Source organism: Nelusetta ayraudi, unplaced genomic scaffold (genome assembly GCF_046127955.1).
Source record: "Nelusetta ayraudi isolate G7.1 ecotype Tasmania unplaced genomic scaffold, CSIRO-AGI_Nayr_v1 ptg000019l, whole genome shotgun sequence".
Taxonomy (NCBI): Eukaryota; Metazoa; Chordata; class Actinopteri; order Tetraodontiformes; family Monacanthidae; genus Nelusetta; species Nelusetta ayraudi.
Window position 1 is genome coordinate 6285583 of NW_027466069.1, and position 20217 is coordinate 6305799.

The window sequence follows — 20217 nt, forward strand, 5'->3', positions numbered from 1 at the left end:
GACCGTGCGCTGCCCTCAGCCCAGCCCAGCCGAGGGGAGACTCCCAGCGTGAGCAGGAAGCCGGCGAGGAGGAGAGATGGGTGGGGGTGAGAACAGAGAGGTGATTGTATATGTAAGAGTGAGGCGACGCCAGTCCAGGGGCGAGAGGAGAAGCAGGAGGGAGTGAGGGAGGAACGGAGGGACGGAGGAGCTAACTGGGTTCTCAGGCGAGAAGTGAGGTGGGCTGGCAGAGGTGGGAGAGGGAACAGCGTGAGGCTGGAAGGTTTTTGGCCGGATCCAGGTGTGATGAGGCAGTGGTGGAGGGAGACTCAGCGAGGGGATTCAAGTCGGCGTCGGCCGCCGCGGAGGAATAGGGAGTCCACGCGTGTGCAGCCGAGCCCAGAGCGAGGAGAGGAGGTGTTTCTTTTTTTAAAGTGCGTGTGCAGGGGGAAGGCGGCGGGGCAGCGGCATATCCTTCCCTCCGTCCCCTGAAACACAGCCAGGAAAAGGGGAAGGGCCTCGCTCCGCTCCTCTCCAGCTGACAAAAACAGCTGGACAGGGGCACCCCTCCCCCTCCCTCTGCCCCCCTGCTCTCTCCCTCCAGCCGGGGACGCAGAGGGAGCGAGTCAGGAGTCGGGCCAGGAGCAGAACGGAGAGGAGAGCAGAGGAGGAGGAGGAGGAGGAACAAGTGCGCAGGGTCTAGACTGAACGTCCACCCTTATGGGTTGCGTCCTGAGCTCGGACTGGTGCGCAGTGGAAGAGGTGCAGCCAGTGCCGGTGACCAGGAGCTCGTCTCTGAAGAGAAGGAGCGTGGAGAGGAGCGACAGCGGCAGGATGAGGCTGCAGAAGGTCAGTGTTGCGATCGGGTCAAAGGTTGAACGACAATAACAAGAAGAAGAAAGTGAAAAAAGGGGAGAATCTGGTGTTTTGGGATTTATGTTTTCCAGCGTCGTCAGGAAATAAGAATTCAGTGAGCGATGATTCATTCAGACAGTCAGGTGATGAAATAATTAAATCCCCGTGTTGTGAGAAAATTGCTCTGCAGGCTGTTTTAGTGACGTGTTTACTCTGCCAGTGCCCTCTGCGACCAGCTTGTTGTTGCCACCTAAGTCACATTTGGAAAACTTCAGTTTTAGCCCCGGTATGAGCATGTAAACTCAGGGCTAAATATTCAATTTTCTGCAGATCTGCAGTGGTTTTGCATTTATTTATTTATTTTGTAGTTGTTCTTTTTCGACACTAGAAAAATATTGTTTTGCTTTTTTGGAGCTTTAAAATATTTGTTTTCCCATTTTTTAAGTCAAAAATGCAGTTAAGATACAACACCACAAATTTTCCTCAATGCGTTTTGCAGTTTTGGCTGGACGCATGTTGATTGGAATACCTCGTGCAAGGTCGCTGGAGGCTGTGCTCTACTGAAATTTAAAATCACTCCGACGCCTTCAGGTAGAAAGCATGAACGAGCAGACGAGGGATAAAGCGGCCTGAGACTGCGATCAACACACAAATCCGTATTTTCTGTTTATTAATTTGACTTTTCGAAAAACTCAGAGGAAAAGCAATGATCTGAAGGAATGTATGCATCGGGATGTCGCAACATGACAGACACGACACAACACGGAGTGGGAGTTTCCTCGAGGGTGGCCAAGCGAAGGTCTGGCATCCATTAGCAGCATCAGATCGGTGCGTTATCATCATCAGAGCCATGTGTGAACCATTAATGCCGGGAACTAGCTCTGATTCCAAAGTGTCTGAGAATGAGTTGTACGTGCGTCGCTGACACGTGGGGAGCAAACAGAGCTGAGCAGCGATGGGAAGTGCTGTTTACACCGGGGTTACGGCAAGATTGGCGCCTGCGTTTTGCTTTGGCCTCCATTCAAACGGTGATGCGCGTGACGACGGCGCCTTCCGAAGTCTGAGGTCACATCTGTGTAGACACAATGGCACTGTTGAGATGTCCTCACTGCTGCTGCTGCTGCTGCTGCTGCTGGGGACTCGACACAATGTGTGACAGTGTCAGTGGAAGTGGAGGCTCCGGAGTCTTGAGACATCCTGGCGTGATGTTTGGAGAACTCGGAGAGCCTTGACCGCCGCGCCGGATCGCCATGCAGGCCATCCAGATGTGCACGTTTTTTTGGTTCCCTTGTTGAGCCTGTGTGAGCGCTGGAAGCTGAACGGCGGTCCCCGGGGCTCGCTATCACATGCTGAGCAGCGTGGGAACATGGAGCCCTCTGGACGACGTCATCCCGATGTGGTCGACCCCTCTGCAGGGAGTGTGCGGGGGAGGTGTGGGAACCAGAGGGTCTCGTGTGGTCACCTTCTGTTTATTTTTTCCTTCTTAATGCTCTTTTATGCATATTTTTCAACATAAAAGCCATCACGATGGTCATTATTATTGTCAAAGTTGTTTTCTGGTGGAGCTGGAAGTGTGATGATGTGTCGTAATCGCTGGCCAGCTGCAAACATCCCTCACATACATCCCCCCGGTTTGACTAACAGCACAGACTTTGTGGGAGCTGGATTATATAATTTGCGAATCTTACGTCATGGATCCTGGGAAAGGGATGTTTATTGCACTTTGTTTTAACGCGACGTGTTTCTCCTCTGCTGGGAGAGATTTGTGCTTTTGTTTATTCGTTGAAACGACTGCACAGAGCACATAAAGCCTCTTGGATGTTTACATTCCCATCGACCAAGTCGCTGGCTGATTTTAGTCCTTTAAAACCCCCCAAAACATGCTATTGATGTGGTGAAGACTGGCATGAGTGAGGCGTCTTTATTTCATGTTTTATTCAGGAATCCAGCGGCACAGTCTTGTGCCGTGAACTTAAGGACGGCACTTGAGTTCCAGCGAAGCTATTGAGCCGTGTTTTGTTTTACTTCATATAAACAAAGAAAGCTTTCAAAGGTCCCCATGTTCTACCCTTTTCAGATATTTATTTTGTGTGATGAAATGAGGCAAAGACTCTTTAGGGTTACAGAAGCGGCATATTTAGCCTTCTGTTTAAAGCCTCCTGACGAAAACGCTGCTTTGTTAAACCTCCCACAGGGGACAAAAATACAAGGTGGTCTCAGAGGGCCAACACCTGGCTAACTAAAGGAACGTTAACTCGTAAAATGGGAGCCACAAAAGTGAAACACTGAACCACAGAACATAATCAAGCTTCGGTTTTCTCATCATTTCTGCCTTTTTGTGGCTCTACAAGGGACTTTCATAGATACAGAGAATCAGATGGCACTCAGCACTGATTGGAGAGTCTGACTGTGTGCGCTCCGTGGGGAGCGTCAATCAAAAGCCACATTCTGGCTGTGCTTTATTTTCTCGACACCGGCCGTTGATTTATGACAAAAACACAATGCCGCATCGAGGAAACTTGGAGCCGGCTGTCAGGCCCGTAAACTCCAGCGAAAAACGTTTCCCGCGGCGGCGGCTAGCGGAATGGGGAGAGGTCTTATCATAGGGTTAAGTACTGTCCAAAACGAGCGGAGTCGCCCCCTGCTGGCCATTGCAAGCACTGTGTTCCACGGCTTCCACCTCGGTAGCCGTTTGTAGTTTTCCTACACCTTTGCATTCGGTCGAAACCGCTGTTTGGACTAAAAACTCAAACTTGTGTTTGCGCCTCTGCATGCGTGTGTGTGTGTGTGTTTTTGACTCTATGAATACATCCAGACCTGGTGCGGTGACAGTGGTTTTTGCGCGCATTTATCTTGCGTCCCTATAATTTCTCAAGAGCGAGAGAACGTTTTGAAATGGCCATGACAGATTTCTGAGGCTTTTAGCCACAGGCCTCCATGACAAACACACACACATAACACACACACACACATACACGCGCGCGCACACCCAACTCAGTAAGCAGCATTGACCGGGAGGGTTAAATATAGGTGCCCCCGAGACCCAGAAAAGAGGAGAAAGACGAAGAGAGGGAGGAAAAGTCACACACTCGTACACGTTTTAATTCCCTTTGTGGACTCTGGGTTCTCAGAGGGTGGCTGTCGCCAAGCAGATTCCTGCGGCTTCAGCCGTCCCCGAAACGCCGAAGCCGACGATTGAGGAATGCTTCTCCTCGTTCTTGTTGTTGTTGTTGTCATGCGCGGCGGGCACGGGCATGAAAAGACGACCGCGGGGAGAAACGGGAAGGACATAAACCATTTCCACCCTGGTCGAAGGCTGAAAGAAAACAACGGAGGCCAGCACCACCCTTAAAAGAAACACCACGGTGCCAAATACGCAGGATCGTTTTATTTTTTTTCCTCCTCGTCCCTCGCCCAAAAATGTCAGAGGGTGGAGGTGGTTGGAGGAGAGGTGTTGATGCACGCCCAGTTGTTTTGAAAACGTTGGCCCTGAACGCCAGGAGTTTTCATTGAGCTCTCGGGCACAATCAACCTGAGCACGTGCTCGGCCCCTGCGCCTCACACACTCTCGCTCCCTCGGACTCATGCTCCTCCAACAGCTGCACCTTATCAGGGTTTGGCGCGGTGCTGTCTTGCACAATCCTTTCGACGAGCCGCCCCCTCTTTTTTTTTTTACCCTCCTCCCCTCATTTCCTGTTGGCTCGAGTCCCAACTTTATCCCCACCACCACCACCACCACCACCACAGCCCCTCACGTTTACCTCCTTTCGCCCCCCCTTGTCCTCCAGCTTCCCTTCATGCACCATGCAGAAACACACCTGGCACACTTGTGGCACCTCAAGCTGAGGCCCGCGGTGTTGCATTGCGCTGCGGTTCAGGCCGTGGTCATTCCGAAATGTTCGTGTAGGATTTACAAGCCGCTCCCCTTCCCAAGCCCGCACCCCGCTCCCCTTCTTTCCTCATCCCCATCCTTCTTCCAGTGAGACCCTCCCCCACTTTGCTCACCAAGTCACCCCTCATTCCAATCCCAAGCACTGGCTTCCTGTCTCTCATGGCCCCCTCGGTCTTTTTTGTTAGTCTTGCACACGACCCCGTGCGTTTACGCTTCTCACCGAATGCCTTTCTCTCTGCTTCCAAAATCCACCTCTGCTTTGACTCCGCCTGTTCCCACTCAGCCTGGTATGATCAAAAAGAAAATGAACCAAAAACAATGGGAGCGCCTCCCTCCACCCCCAGTCTATCGGTTTTACTTTTTTCTTTCAAATGCAAGCCGGAAATTCTTGGAAAGTGAGCACACAGGGTTGCCGCACGTGTTGTTTCTGTTCATACTGTACATCATCATGACCCGCAGCCACTGATTGGTGGGGGGGTTTACTGTGATGCTTTTGTTAACCTGCCCGTCCGTCAAACACATATGGAAGTGACTAAAAGATTGAGGCACCAGACAGAAGTAATGCTGCGTGCATTACGAGTCAGCGGCTGGGGGACATTATGGGCTAACAATGTGAGGCAGGCAAATCAAAAGGAATGAACCTATAGGCACGCTGGGATATAAATTCTGTATAATGACAAGCATAAGGGTCTCAGCCTGCTGGTCCATTTGGTACCTCGCAAAATAAATAAATGCACAACACACATGTCTTTGGTCGTATGATGTCATCTGTTTATTTATCTATTCTCAAGGATTTATTTAGCTGGATAACTTTGATGTGCAAAGAAAGAGAACAATATAAAGAGTTGGGGGGGGGGGAGTAAACGCGTTTCTCCTACTCACCACCGGGTGTCGCTACAGATGCACAAGTGTGCAGAAGTGTCTGTGCAGGTGTTGGTCAGGGTACAGCTGTATGCGTTTGCGCCATGGTTTGTTCCAGCAAAGGTTACTTTGCACAAAAATGTCTATAGAAAGTCACAGTGCTACTGTGGTGTTTTCACATGGCGCTACACACAAAGCGATATCGAATCGCACCGGAAAGTACTTGTTTTTTTTCTTTTCTTTTTTTTATGAGGACAGCATGACGTTTGCTCCCACTTATGCTCTGCTGGTTGGTGTAAACAGACGGAGGAACCCGACCCAGGTGCACGTGGAACTTGTACTTAAAAACGTTCCACGATTAGAAGATGGTGCTAACGTGTATGCTTGAAAGTTCAAGTTGGCAAGTAGAATTTAAAAGCCCTTTAGGTCTGAAACACTTTGCATACGTCCCTCTAGACTGAGCGTTTGAATAAATAAATAAATAAATAAATAAATAAATAAATAAATAAGAGCCACTGAGCAAACAGAAACTCTGAATGCATCACCTCACTCAGGTTTTCCTCCAAGTACACGGTCTGAGTAGTGGCCAATCGGTCTCGACTATTCCAGCGCTCCCCTCTGGGATTTGACCAATCAGGAGGCGTAGCTGCGGTAATAGTACTCCACGCGCGCTCCCAGGGACGCGTGACCCCGCCCACCAGGCACCAGTCGTGTGTAGAGGGTGGACCGGGGCAAGGAAAACAAGTTGTCTCCAGTCTCACGCCGTGTTGCTGATGGTCGCACCGAGGATGAGGGGCTGCGTTTAAACCGGGCAGGACCATGATTAGCGGGAAAGCGAACAAGGTAGGCGAACGTTTCATTAGCCTGTACATTACAGTTATAGTAATACTAGTAGTACTAGTAGTCGTTGTAGTACTACTAGTAGTAGTTGTAGTAGTGGTGGTGTGGTGGTATTGGTAGTGTCGTACTCAGGAGGAATTTCAGTTTCTCGAAGTTGGTCATGATGCTGCGACTCGCCTCGCTGTCTTAACTGCACATGCGCCGTGTGTTTTAAGTGTCCGTGGTGTTATAAGTGGCAGTACACATCACTCCGGACGTACTTAACAGGCTTAACAAGCTTACACAAGTAGCTTAAACGCGGCTACAAACAAGTTGCGCCGACAAGTTACGCCATGGTTTTTCTCACACAAACGCAGCATGGCGGAATTATTTAGTATGACATTAAAATGATGTGACGTGTTCTTTAAAAGGTAGGAGGGGGCGAAGGGGTCTGTGTGTCATGTGATGTATTAAGTAAGTAGACCCCCCCCCACACACACACACACACACACACACACACCATCTCCACCCTCCGCAATGTAACTGCGTCATCGACCGTCACTTTTTGTCGACGTCACAGTGTCCGAGGAGCGGGAAAAGTTGGGGTTTTCCTCGCGAGCTGCGGTTTAGCTTCATACTCGTGAACATTAAATATTATATATATATAATATATATATAATATATATTTAAAAGAGCGGCATGTTTAACCGTTTTTAATGTACTTTTTGTGATTCCGTGTCATTCTGATGGCTTAAAGTGTTGCTGAGTATCTTTGTATAGTACAGTAATGAAAGTTGTACAATGATTTATGTCTATCTGGAGCCCTTGTGAAGAGAAATAGCCCTAAAGCACAGAGAACATGCTGCAGATTTAGTTAAATCTGCCCCAAGAGTGGATGCTGTGACTACAAATCTGGCAGCTGTGACTGATGCTTTGCACAGATAGTTTGATTCACAGCCCACTGTCTTCTTGCGTATAGCCGTGTGTATGTTTTCCTTCCCGACACTAGGTTTACATTGGGTCACGCACTGGCCCTTTGGTGTTGTCAGACTTCCCATCCTGCCTTGCGGCCCCGAGGAAAGGGGGTGGCGGATTGACAGCATGATAACATTGTACAGGCTCTCCCCAACCTTTCCTCTTCTGATAACAGGCCTGTCATTAGCAATTTTCCTCCCGTATGAAGTGTACTGTATGTACGGCGCACACAGCGGTCACAGTGAAGCTGAGGGTGGAGTCTTTGATTAAAGCTTGATATTCTGTTGGTAAAAAAGGAAAAACGTAGGGTGGAACTTCCTCCTTCGGGTACAGTTCTAAAGCCATGTGGTTCTTTTGGCTGTCAGTGGCCGACAATACTGTCACTGTACTGGCATTGCAGTGGGCATTCTGTATTTGTAATTACTGGGCGGTGTGACAGAGTGGTTCGATGGGCCAGAATTAGACCACGATGTCTGTGTTTACTCGGGACGCCCCCCTGTTGGGTGTTCACTTTTCCAATGAAGGTTGCTCTGGGCTGAGATTTACAGTAGCAGCCTTTCACTCACTCTCACCTGGGATGGGGGGGGAGTCCCTGCAGCACTAAAGAGGGAAAGGATGCAAATGGTATGCACCAACCATATCGAAGGGCAGCGGGGGATTTTCTTTGGCTGCAATCTGATCAGATAGACGACTTGCCAAACCGTGACTTAATGGTCAACCCCTGGATGACACGTGCTGAGATCGTTTGGAAACACAAGGGTGATATTTTCTTGCAAACACTGGGGTGTTTATTTCCTAGTCCAGATCAGCAGCTACAGTGGCTGATCTTGTAGGCAATAGGACCATTCTGTGTTTGTGTGCGCGCGTTAGCAGCGGGAGTCCTGCTAAACGGAAGTGCATCATGCCGGAGCACTGACCTCACGTTCAGGAACAGGCACTTTCTGTTCCCGTCGCTGCTCTGTCCCCACCCTTTGGAGACAAGCGTGTACATAAACATGAACACGTGAATTGACACACATTTGGAAAAATACACGCGCACAAACACACACACACACACACACACACACACACACACACATACGCACACGTTGGCCTCCCTTGTGGCCAACAAATGATGCAGGAACTCAGGCACCGGCTTCTGTGTGCAACTCTGAATGGAGGGTGGGATTTCTTTTTTTTTTAGTACCTGAGCAGTCACAAATACAAACCTGAATAAGTGCTATTGTATTCAACTCACTAACAATCATCGAAGGCCAAAAAATGCTTTGTGAGTTTCTTGGTAGGTCTTTTTTTTAAAATACTGAGACGACTGGGAAAGTCCTTTAACCTGAGACATTTGATATTATTGCTGGAGTGGGAAACGTGGGCTTCTTGTATATCTAGTTTGTACCACTTTTTTTTGAATAGGCCAAGTCCTTTATTGATGTTATGGCAGGAAAAGAACAATTAGAGCATTGGCTGACTTAAAGTAGCTCAAGTTCCCATTCCCCCACTTTTATACAGCAGCAAAGAGAAAGGACACTTTGGCCTAAAAGACACCTTAATTGTTCAAAAGCATATCATATGATGTGCACAATGATAATGATACACTTTAACATCATGATACAGTAAAATTCACAATACTGGTATACCTCATTCACCGCTGCTTCCCCGTACAGTCATGATAGGATTTTTTTTTTTTTTTTTTCAGGCAGTGTTTTGTTATGTCTTCAGGCAAAGATATGTGAAGAATGTTTTTTTTAAAGGCTTCAAGAGATGTCACTTGACTTGGACCGTGAAGCCGGGGATAAGCGCTCACTGTGAAGTGCAACATTAGCCGTTACTGACAAAACACGCATGGACCTTTCCAGCGGGGTGAATCCAGCGCTCTGCGTTGCGTCACACCGTCACCGCGGCCTCTGACGCCGCCTTTAAACTGTGCCAGCTGTGACGCTGTGTTTCATCGCGCTCTCTTAGACCTTCGCCAGTGGGGGACCGACACAAAGCTCGGCCAGAAATCAACAAACAATCAAAAGACGGCGGAGACAAAGCGCTGTCACAAAGTGACAATGGCGGAGTTCCTCTCATGACAGGAGTGTTTTCCCCCCCCTTCCCCTCCCCAAGTAGTGTACTTGGTCGGCGGTGAGTGTGCCCTCGCTGACCATCTGCAGCTGAGGCTGAGGTCACGGAGCCCTCGCACGCACACAATGCCCATCATTGTCTAAATATCACGGCTATATTTGGAAAAGAGGCAAAATGGAAGAAAAGTTTCCAGAGATACAAATGGCTGCGTTTCTGTATGTATGTGTTTGTTTGGTTTTGTTTGTTTTTTTTTGTTTTTCATTTCTGTGCATTGATTCCTGCCCATGTGTGAATTGCTTGTGGATGTGCCTCCACCTCCCCTCTGCTTCAATCCAGCCACTGTTTGTTTTTTTGTTTTTTTTTTGGAGCGACAGCTGGCAGACGTGCAGCAAAGGAGGGAGGGATTTTTTTGGGGGGTAAGAAAGCGTCTCTTTGACTCCGTTTTTTTTTTTTTTTTCTTCTGCCAGAAGGCTAAAAATATTCGAAAAAGGACGTTCTTGTGCTTAGCAGATGTTGCAGGAGGAGGGAGGTGGTGTCTGTCCGAGCAGGCACAGTGGGGGCGCGATATAGGGACTGGAAGAGGAAATGGGAAGGTTGTCTGTTTCCACCGTCTGCAGGGAGAGACCGTGACACGTGAGTGAGTGTGTGTGTTTGTGCGCTTCCTCCCTCAAGGCCTCAGGTAGCGCTTTTTTTTTTCTTTCTTTTTTTTCAGTGGCTGTCACTTTATTGGCAAGAGGCAGGTTCTTGCTGGTGGATGTTGTTTTTGTTTTTTTTTTACTAACGTGTTCAGGGTTGTTTATCACTCAAATAATTAATCGCAAGTCAGTCTAATTCAGCCAAACTTCCGGCAAGAAGTTTTCTCTGCTGAAATTTCTCGTTCAGTTTCTTCCTGGCTGGTCGCGGTGACAAACAAGCTACTGACAGTCTATATATTAGCTCTGGGCGCCGTATGCAGAATAACACATGTTGCCGGATGAAGGTTTTTTTCATGCATCGCAGTGGTGACAGTAATTATTATCCTGGGGTCTGGGCTCAGCTCCACCGGTTGTTTTTCTGCTTCCTCTTCAAAGTTGAGAACTGCTTTTTACCGTGATTTTCTCTTTGGTCTCACCTCAGCAGTTGTTTTTTTTTTCTGGCTTTAGAGTTTAAAAAAAGGAATGTAGCACAATTTAAACTAAAGTGTGTAAAAATGTTAGACTTCAATGTTCTTTCCTTTCTTCTTCTTTTTTAAACCAAAGTCAATTCAGTTCAATTTGTGCATTTTTGGGGGAATTATTCAGTTTTAAGGTGCAAGGAGTTCTTAGAGTTGCTATTACTTTTCTCTTTCTCCCTCCCTTTCTTTCGAAAAAACACAACCACATTACTGCATGTTAGTACTGCAGTGAGCTGCGTCTTTCTTTTCAAATGAGTCATTTTAATGTGCTTTAACAGGTTTTTCTATGGTTTAGATGAAATTAATTAATAAACTCATTGGCTCTTTTGGGCTTTAAAGCAGCACTGAATATGAAGAATCACATTTAATTGATGTCCTTGCGAAATCCTCAAACTAGTTCTACGACTTAAATGAACACTTTGTTCCCACAGAAGTGGTTTTACTGACCCAAAGCGCAAGTCACAATTGCGCAAAAATAATAAAGTCCAGCAACACCAAGAAACTGAACTTGCATGAGAGATGGTACATCGCCCGCGATCTTTGTGAGACAGACCTGCTCCTAACGCCCACCTGTTGCCAAAATGCTTACAATTATGAAACGCTTTCATCCGCATCCGAGTTTGTGATGAACGGCCCTTGATGGAACCGGAATGCCAACATAAACCCACACAAGACCTGGTGCGGCCTTCGGCAGTCACCATGCATCACCATCTGAGTGTCTGGCCCGTGATTTCCTGTGGTCGGACCGTGCGGCGGTCTGTTGATTGTGTCTGAAATGGAAAAGAAAGAATGCCACCCTGGCCTCGGCGGGTTTATCTCTCCGCTCACATCGCCTCCGCAGGCTTGGCTGACACCAACCGGTTGCTTTTTTTTAAACCCACCGCAGGCCTCGTGTGTATACTCAACGCACACAAGCGCGCTAAACAAGACTATTGTTGCTGGAGTGGTAACGAGGGCTTAAGTAGAAGTTGGCGCGGCAAACTGCGGTGCTCTGTGTTGTGATTGAGTGGCCGCTGGGACGGATGTCGAGGCTCCGGCCCGTTCAGCTGCATGTTGGAGGAAGGAACTCTTGTTGTGTTTTTTTTTGCTTGTTTTCAGGAAAGGGTGGACTCCTGGAGCGAGTCGACGAGAAGCCAAATTGGAGATTCATGAGATCTGGACAGAGCGAAGACGAACATGAAACTTTCATGAAGCCCGTGTGGATTTTGCGTTCAGCCGAGCCAAGTTACACCGAGCAAAAAAGAAAAACACGAGAAATTGAGTTTCCGACAGAGGCGACCTTGCAGTTTTGGCCGGGGATGCTCCTCACCGACCAACCACCGTTAGTCAGAAGACATCACCCCACCAGTACGTCCCGGTGCCACCCACCGGCTGCAGCTCCAGCCTCCGGGTTGCTGCGGTGGGTGCGCACTTGTAGCGGAGCAGGCCAGCAGCCGCAGAGCTGGACAGGCGCTGGCAGAGCGTCATGCCAGGCAGGCAGGCAGGCAGGCAGGCAGGCAGGCAGGCAGCTGTCCAAACACTGTCCAGTCAGAGTCGCAGCAGCCGCCTCATGGAAAAAGCGTGCAAACGGCTCACTTTTCTTTGTTACCAAGCACTCTTACAGGGGGGGAAAAACAAAAGGCCCGAATGTGTGTTTAACGCTTTACTTATTGACTTTACGGAAAACACGGACGCGTCGCGGCGGTGCGACGGCGGCCCCGGGGGTGTCAGCGGCGTGCGCGCTGCTTGTCAAGAGTGACTTCGCGCTTGTTTGCGTGGCCTTGCGCACGCCGCTTCTTTTGTTCACATGTCCCACACCCCTCCCCCGTTCACGTAGCCGTGTGTGAAAACACGCGTTGCAGCGCTCGCGCTCGGCCCTGCTCTCGTGTTCAAAGCCACCGCAGAGTCGCGTCGGGGCCCCCGCTCATCTGCAGCGCTGATCCCATGTTAGGAAACAAAGAGTTGGTGGGGTGGAGACACACACACACACACACACACACACACACACACACACACACACACACACACACTGGATTATTGTGAGGTTTGGGCAGGAACCGCAAGGATTATTACTGGAAGACCGTTACACAACCGGAGCACAAGTTCGCAAGTGAAGGAAGGAGTCAAGAATGTGTGTCGCATGCATCTACATATTCACACACACACACAGTCACGGCTGAAAAAGGTGGAAGTGTGCAGTGACTCACTCAGATAATGGATTACCCAACACGTACTCCAGCATTTTAAAGTGCTGAAGCGATCGCGTTGCCGTTCTGCTTTGCATCCATCCATCCACTTTCAACACCGGTTCAGTCTTCCTGAACTCAGGGTTGCGGTCCATTCTGGTAAAATGCAAATTTTTCCGCATTTCTGTGTGTGCAGGGTCTTAAGGGGGAACCCCACATCTTCAAGGAGAAGACCTTCAAGAAGAAGAGGCAGTGCAGCGTGTGCCGGCAGAACGTGGACAACGTGGGCTCCTTCTGCAGAGGTCGGTGCTTCAGCTGTGTCGGACACATCGCTCTTCACTTACGCACAATATTAAGCTTCTAGGAACAGCTGCAGAATGCAGAATACATCTCAATACGTGTGATTCAAGTGAAGCGGAGAGTTTTTTTTTTTTTTTGGAGGGGTGTGAGAAGCATCCCTGAAAAATAGGAGAATCAGAAGAAGAATCTGCAACATGATTATAATTTTTGCCTGCAATAAAGCTGATAAAATCAAATGAAAGTCTCAGATGCTCGGCAAACAGTCGGTTGTTATTTATATGCGCATCTCATTTTCTTTGTCCGTCTCTTCCTTTCGCCCATTCTCCACAGTATGCAAGACAGCCATTCACAGGAAATGCGAGGCAAAGGTAAGCAACCTGCTCACTTCACCTCTTCTCAGTTACTGAGGGGCGAGGACTCACTATACACGAGTGGTCTCCTATTACCACAAAGATGTGTGTCTATACATCTCTGTGAATTGCTTTTTTTTTCCATGTGCATTTTAAGGAAATAGAGGAATTTCAATGTCATGATATTGCATCATTGTAGCACAGATTTGATAAGTTCATTGCAACGGCTTGCGACTGGAAGGAGCAAATAAAGAGCCCGCTTCTCAAACTCAGAAGATAGGATAAGAAATATCGTTGTTGCTTGTTTGTTGTTGTCTTTTTAAATGTGCTGTGTCACGAAGTTCACAAGACAGGCCTCTGGCTGTATACTGGCCTACTTTCTAATAGGTCGCTGTGACAGCGCCGATTTCGCTGACTTCCTCAGCGTGCGTTGGTGGTGGTGGTGAAAAGGCACATGACGGAGGCTGCGAGGCCACAGGTCTCGAGATCGCCCGCTAATGTGAAGGCAGCTCAGCCGCATTCCAACAGAAGGAGCCAGCAAGCCCCTGCCCTGCTCAGCAGCAGCCCACTGCACTGGCCCCGTGAAAGGGTCATTGACGGAGGGTCGACGGTGCCATGAATAGACAAGAGGGATGCAGAGGGGTGGAATGCCTGAGTGACAGAGAGCGAGCGGAGGCTGAGGCTGAAGCTGAGATTGAAGCAGAGGTTGAGGCTGAGATTGAGGCTAAAAGCGAAGCTAAAGCTGACCCTGAGATTGAGGCTAAACTGAGATTGAAGTTGAGGTTGAGGCTGATGAGGCTGAGATTGAGGCTGAAATTGAAGCTGAGGATGAGGCTGAGATTGAAGCTAAAGCTGACCCTGCGATTGAGGCTAAACTGAGATTGAAGCTGAGGTTGAGGCTGATGAATCTGGGGCTGAGGATGAGGATGAAGCTGAAGCTGAAGCTGAGGTTTAACCTGAGATTGAGGCTGAGATTGAATCTGATATTGAAGCTGAAACTTAACCTGAGATTGAAACTGAGATTGAAGTGAGGTTTAACCTGAGATTGAGGCTAAAATTAAGGCTGAAACTGAGATTGAAGATGAAACTTAACCTGAGATTGAGGCTGAAGCTGAAACTGAGTGAAGCTAAAACTGAGATTGATGCTGAAAATGAAACTAAGATTGAAGATGAAGCTGAGATTGAAGCTGAGGTTTAACCTGACATTGAGGCTAAGATTGAGGCTATGATTGAGCCCAAAGCCAAAGCTGAGGAGCACGACGGAAAGGGAACCGGGGGCAAAAGAGCAGCCTCAGTCCTCAGATGCCATCTTTTTTCTGTGCGGAGCCCCGAGGTCGAGCCTCCCAGATGAAAGGATGGCTTTTAAAACATGAAAAATAAGATCGGCACAACTTGTGATATGTTTTTCTTGTCTTTGTTTCTTTGTTTCTTTATTTTTTTTGTGCTACTTGCTCGGAGCTATTTTATCTGGACAGCGTTGCTCTTTATGCAACGTTTGATCCAAACAAAGGTTGATAGTAGTTTTTTTTTGTGCAACTTGAGAGCAAAGTCTATCTGGCAGCGTTCGACACACTTTGCGTTTCGATATTAAATATGAAGCGCCTTGAATAAATAATAATAAATCCTTCTTACGTTGCTCAAAGAGGTTAGGCTCAGGTTCAGTGTTAGGGTTAGCATTGCATATCTGCCCTGGTTTTAGAAACTTAACAACAGTAGCTGGATTGTGCAGAAGGAAGAAGATCTTCTGCAGGCAGATTCATTTCTCATTGACCAGCATTTTTCACTTTTTCTGCAGCAACAATACACGTCATTATTTACCACTGACAGTTCACCGAATCAGCTCCTTTGAAGCAGTCAGACGGACCAAGCGTTTTGCCTGCAGAGCCAGTATTTCTGCGGTATTCCCATAAATTTCAAACAATTTGCGTTAAGATACACAGTTTCCGTGACCAGAGGGCCGCGTTCTGCCTCGACAAGCTTGGGGCCCCGACGCAGCTGGCACTCAGACGCTTTGTAAAAACAAAGTATTGTTTCACAGGCGGAGACCGTGCAAAAAGTAAAAGCTGTGCGAGTGCGTGCGGCGAGGAAACATGAGCCAGACTAGAAATAAATTAGGATTCATATTGGCAGGCAGGCAGGCAGCAGGCAGCGGTGCTTCTCCCCGAACGGTGGTTGAATCGTGTCCATGTCTGGGTTAACGTGTGAGTCTCTCTGAAGCTTTTCTCAGAACCAGGATTTTGACTTGAAGCTTTAAACGGCACAGTCAACAATAGTGGTTACATTAGATGAATAAATAAAATGAAATAAAAAAAAAAAGACAGCAGGGATCAAGTGGTAAACGTACGGGGAAAATAGATTTAGGATAGAAACGGTAGGAATTCTGCGTCATCAATGAACGAGGCGCAGGATGTCGTCTGGTAGCCGTACGGTGCGGTTGTTGATGGGTTGCTGACGGCTTGTTGGACGCTGATATCCATCTGGGCTGCCCAGGAAGGGAGGAGTCAGATAAGACGGGGCGAGGAGGCCTGGCTGCAATGTCCGTCTCGGCTCTTATCAGAAGTTTTTAAACGTAGGAGTAAATCTGAGGGCCCGGGGAGGACGGACGGACGGACGGATGGACGAACGGATGTCATGAGTTTTACAAGCCTGCGTACTTGTTGTTCTTTTTTTTCTTTTTTTTTTCTTCTTTTTTGCAGCGATTGTCAACGCTCGCATGATCAGTAGCCGTGGTAGCAGATCTCTGCTGGAGAGTTGCCCACCTGTCACAGCTGTTAGGCAGCTGCTCTACCGTTCGTGTCCTCCGACGGTCCGATTTGGAAAGTTGTTCCCTGCATGCTGCTTAGCTCTCTATCCTCCTGCTGCCTCCTCCACGTCATCCTCCTCTCCACTTACATCCTCACGCGGAGGTTCTTTCCCGTTACGCCAGCGATAAATCACCCGGTTGTCGGCGCTGTCCGGTGTTGTTGTGTTTTTTGTTTTTTTTTCCGGAAACCCTGGAAAAACCCTGCCGTCTGCCTGGAAGTGCTAAATCGGGGGGGGGGGGATTGGGGGGCGTTTCCTTTGACCTATCCGAACAGTTTTTTTTGCGAGACGCAGTTCGATGTCGGCAACCAAACATTTCTTCATGAAACAAGTCGTCGGATCCCAACGGCTGGAAACGAGCAGTTCCTGACGTTCCCGTTCGCTCCTGAGAGAAACTGAAATGTCGAGGGTCAACAAATAGGCTTTGTATCTACTGATCTACTGTAGCTGGTGGCTCTTTTTGTTTCCAGCCGTGTTTGTCTTGGACTGAAGAAACAGCCCCAGCTAGATTGGAAGAGACGTGTGTATTATTCAGTTGGGTGTGAACTCTTGTGAAATGATCGGAGCTCGTGGCGAGTCCAGTCTGTGCGCTCGTGCACGTTTCCTCTGGTCGTCTCCTGTCACCGCCGATCCCCCTCCCTCCCCCCTTCCACCCACGCTTTGCCACACAAGGTCAACAGCCTCCAGCTGGCCCATCTCTGTTCTATTAAAAACACACTCGGTCTCTCTCTCTCCCTCTCTCTCTCTCTCTCTACACACACACACACACAAAGCAGAATGCCATAAACAGTTTTATTTTGGCATGTGCTTCTCTCAGAGAACAGTCCCTCCTTATCTCTGACCCCAAGTGGAAAATCCAGCCCACGAGGGAATTCAAGAGGGGTGGGAGAGGTTGACTGTGGGCCTGTGGCAAAATGGAATGGAAGGATGGAGATGAGGAGGGCTGATGAGGAAGGATGAGCGCCGGAGAGATGTGGGCCCTGACTATTTCCTGGCATCATCTGCCTCATTAATGCAGAAGAGGCATTTCCGTTGGTCAGGGAGACATTCTGAAGACTCTCTGACTGACTCTGTGTTCAGCCCACACCAACATCTGCCCGTCTGGCTGCAGTCACTTGAAAGCCGCTTGGTTGGGGATGCTGTTTCACAGATGCTACACGGCTGGTTTTTATGATAAATCTCCATCATTATCATTATTATTAATTTGCCGCTGTGTCTCTCCTCCTCTGAACTCTGGAGTTGGAGAGTTAGAAGCGACACAACCCTCTGGACTTTTGGAGCCCCGCGATGGAAGCCTTTCATCGGGACAGGGGCCATTTGAGTCCCGCTCAGTCTCAATTTTATTTATAGCATCAAGAGAATACACTCCGGATGAAAGGGTGACAGAAATATAGCTGCGAAAACGGACTGAAAACCTCGTCACGGCTTCCCACTCGTCCTTGTGCTGAGTTGTGATGAGATTTGTATTCATTCATTTTGCCAGCAGGAGCAAAATGGAGATAAGGAATGAGTGAGTAATGGCTGAAAAAGCGCTCAGTAGTTAATTACATGCAGCTCAACAGGACAGCTGAGCCAACATCCCTCCAGTCGTAGAGCCATCTCACCTCTCACTTCTGTGATGCTGTTTATCATTGAGAATTGTGACGATTATTCACCCATTTACTCAAACTCGGTGTTGAAAGTAAGATGATCACAAGGAATGGGGTATTTTTTACATTCTTTAAAGAGTATTGCTGCGCAGTAGACAAAACAACAGTTTAGAGTTCACATTGCAAAACCTGGAGGGGAAAAAACTAAATCAGCAACATGGATTAAAAACAGGAACATGTGGGCCGGTTTTAAAGAGCTGCATCACCGCTGCTGGTAACTGATGAGTATCTGAGGGTAGAAAACCGCAGTCGAGTGTCGCTTGCTAGTTTGTCTGACTAGCGTCAGCTGTGATTCGCGTCCCTGGCCTTGAAGTCAGACCCCCGGTGTTCCCTCCCTCCTGCAGACCATGGACTCCACCAGGACGCTCGACGTGCGCCCGAGCGAGTCATTGGGGATCCACACAGGATCCAAACGTATTGTTTTAACGTGGCAGCGCCTCGGGCCGGCCTCGCCTGACTCAGAGGGTCGCCTTCTCACAGACAGCTCTGGTAATTGCGGAGATAGGACTGGCGTGTTTTGAGGCTGAGGTATGTGTGCGATTGCGTGTGTGTGCGAGCGGCTAATGTGCGCGCCCGCCCGCCCGCCCCTGAGAAAAGGGAACGAACAAGTGAGTGAGCGATGTTGATGAGAGTTAAAACCATAAGCATGACAGCTAAGTTAGCCAAGTTGGGAGGCCGCCAGTCCGTTAAGTGTGTGTGTGTGTGTGTGTGCGGCAGCGGGGACATAAGCTGCACTAATTGGCCACAGGGTCTGACCCTATCTTGAATCTAACAGGAAGAGACCATTTGGGAAAGTGTGTGTTACCAGAAATCCCAAATATTGACACCCACACCGGCTCTTTACGTGAGTCATGCAGGGTTTTTTTTTTTTTTTTTAAATCACAAAAAAGAAATCGCGGGAACATCTGTTAATGTGGATCTAATCAGGAGCTAAAACTCTGCCGGAGGGGCTCGAGAACGCCGCCCAAACAGGCAGCGGCCGCGTTTGTTCTTCTGTGAGCGATGAGCCTAAACAACAGTTTACATTCCACGGTATCCCTCCAAGGAATGTCAGGGCTTATTGTTTTGGGGTTTTTTTTCAATGCAAGTGGCACGGACTGTTTAGGCAAAAGGTTGCTGGAAATATAGGAAGGGGAAGAGCCGCCGTGCCCGCCAGCCACCGAGGGTCAGTGACTCAGAGCGGAAGGGGGACAAAGGGAAGAGGGAGGGCACGGGCTGAAGATCTGAGGCAACGTTGGTGTTGCTGTTTTCACAAGAAATCTTTTTTTTTCCCACTCTTGATCTCCCGCGATCTCGCCCTCCACCCCCATGTCTTCCGGGTTTGTTTATTTGCTGGCGTTTATTTTCGTCCTGCCTAGTGGGACGAGGCCTGCGATGAGTGTGCACCCCCTCCATCGTGCAGACGGTCCATTAGCCAAGGTTCTTTCTCTCCGTCCGCCAAAGTCCATGACTCACATTTGCCCGTCTTGTGGACAAAGCTTGCAACACACAAGCAGTGCCGTAACCAGGCATTGCATCCTGCTTGGTTTTAAATGGACATCTCGGGAACCTGTGATATCTTCGTCCTGCCTCTCCACCACTCCAAAAAGCAAAAGAGCGAGACAAACATACCGCCCCCCCCCCCCCTCCCCGCCTCCCACCCACCCACCCACCTTTATCCCAGTTGAGGTCAGAAGAAAGTGTGGGAACAGCAGACGGACAAGAACGGAGCCGTGAAAAATCAAAGAAGTCACAGACAGCTTTGTCAGCTGGCCTCGCACAGGCCACAGAGGGGGAAAAAAAAAAGTGAAATTGTTCTATGGGACTGCTAAGTCCAGAGGAAACAAGTGTTTCACCTACAGGTGTTGTTTTTGCTGAGCCATGGCCTTGAAGTCAGGCCTGATGTTGGTGGTGGGCGCTCATGAAGCCCACCTTGTCACGATTAAGAGGCGTTGCACATGTGGAATGCATTTGAGGTGTAGTTCTAAGGCTAAGCCAGGTAAGTCTCAAGACAGACGCTAAATGAGTCCCACGGGGTTTGGAAGAACATCTGCATTTATTTTATTTATGTATTTATTTTAAACGTTTGATAGGCAGACATTTGGAGGAAGAAAAAAAATAGACTAGTCTCAAAAGTTATGTTTCAGTCAGAGCTCAACTCTTTCCACAGGTGCAGGTAGGTAGTATTTCACTCTTTGTTGAATTGTCGAAGACGGGTGGATTTTTGCTCAGCAGTTTAATGCAAGTGGAATCTGAGCCTACCAATCATGATACCTGACAGCTTCACTATCCGTCTCTCTGCAAGTCCGCCGCTGCAGTCTGCACACATATAGGCGGTATTTCCACCCAGTCTGGACCACCAACACACTGCCGGTCA

The 20217-nt window shown here is 48.6% G+C and overlaps 1 protein-coding gene across 1 annotated transcript in view; it reads left to right on the forward strand.

The window, feature by feature from the left end:
* Positions 1-224: 224 nt before the first annotated feature.
* The window catches only part of tns2a (tensin 2a), a 42818-nt gene continuing 22825 nt past the window's right edge, over positions 225-20217 (forward strand). The window contains exons 1-3 of the mRNA XM_076026628.1: positions 225-828; positions 12957-13062; positions 13391-13428. Of these exons, the coding sequence (XP_075882743.1) occupies positions 700-828; positions 12957-13062; positions 13391-13428 (273 nt within the window). The 5' untranslated portion in view covers positions 225-699. The remainder of the gene's footprint in view (positions 829-12956; positions 13063-13390; positions 13429-20217) is intronic.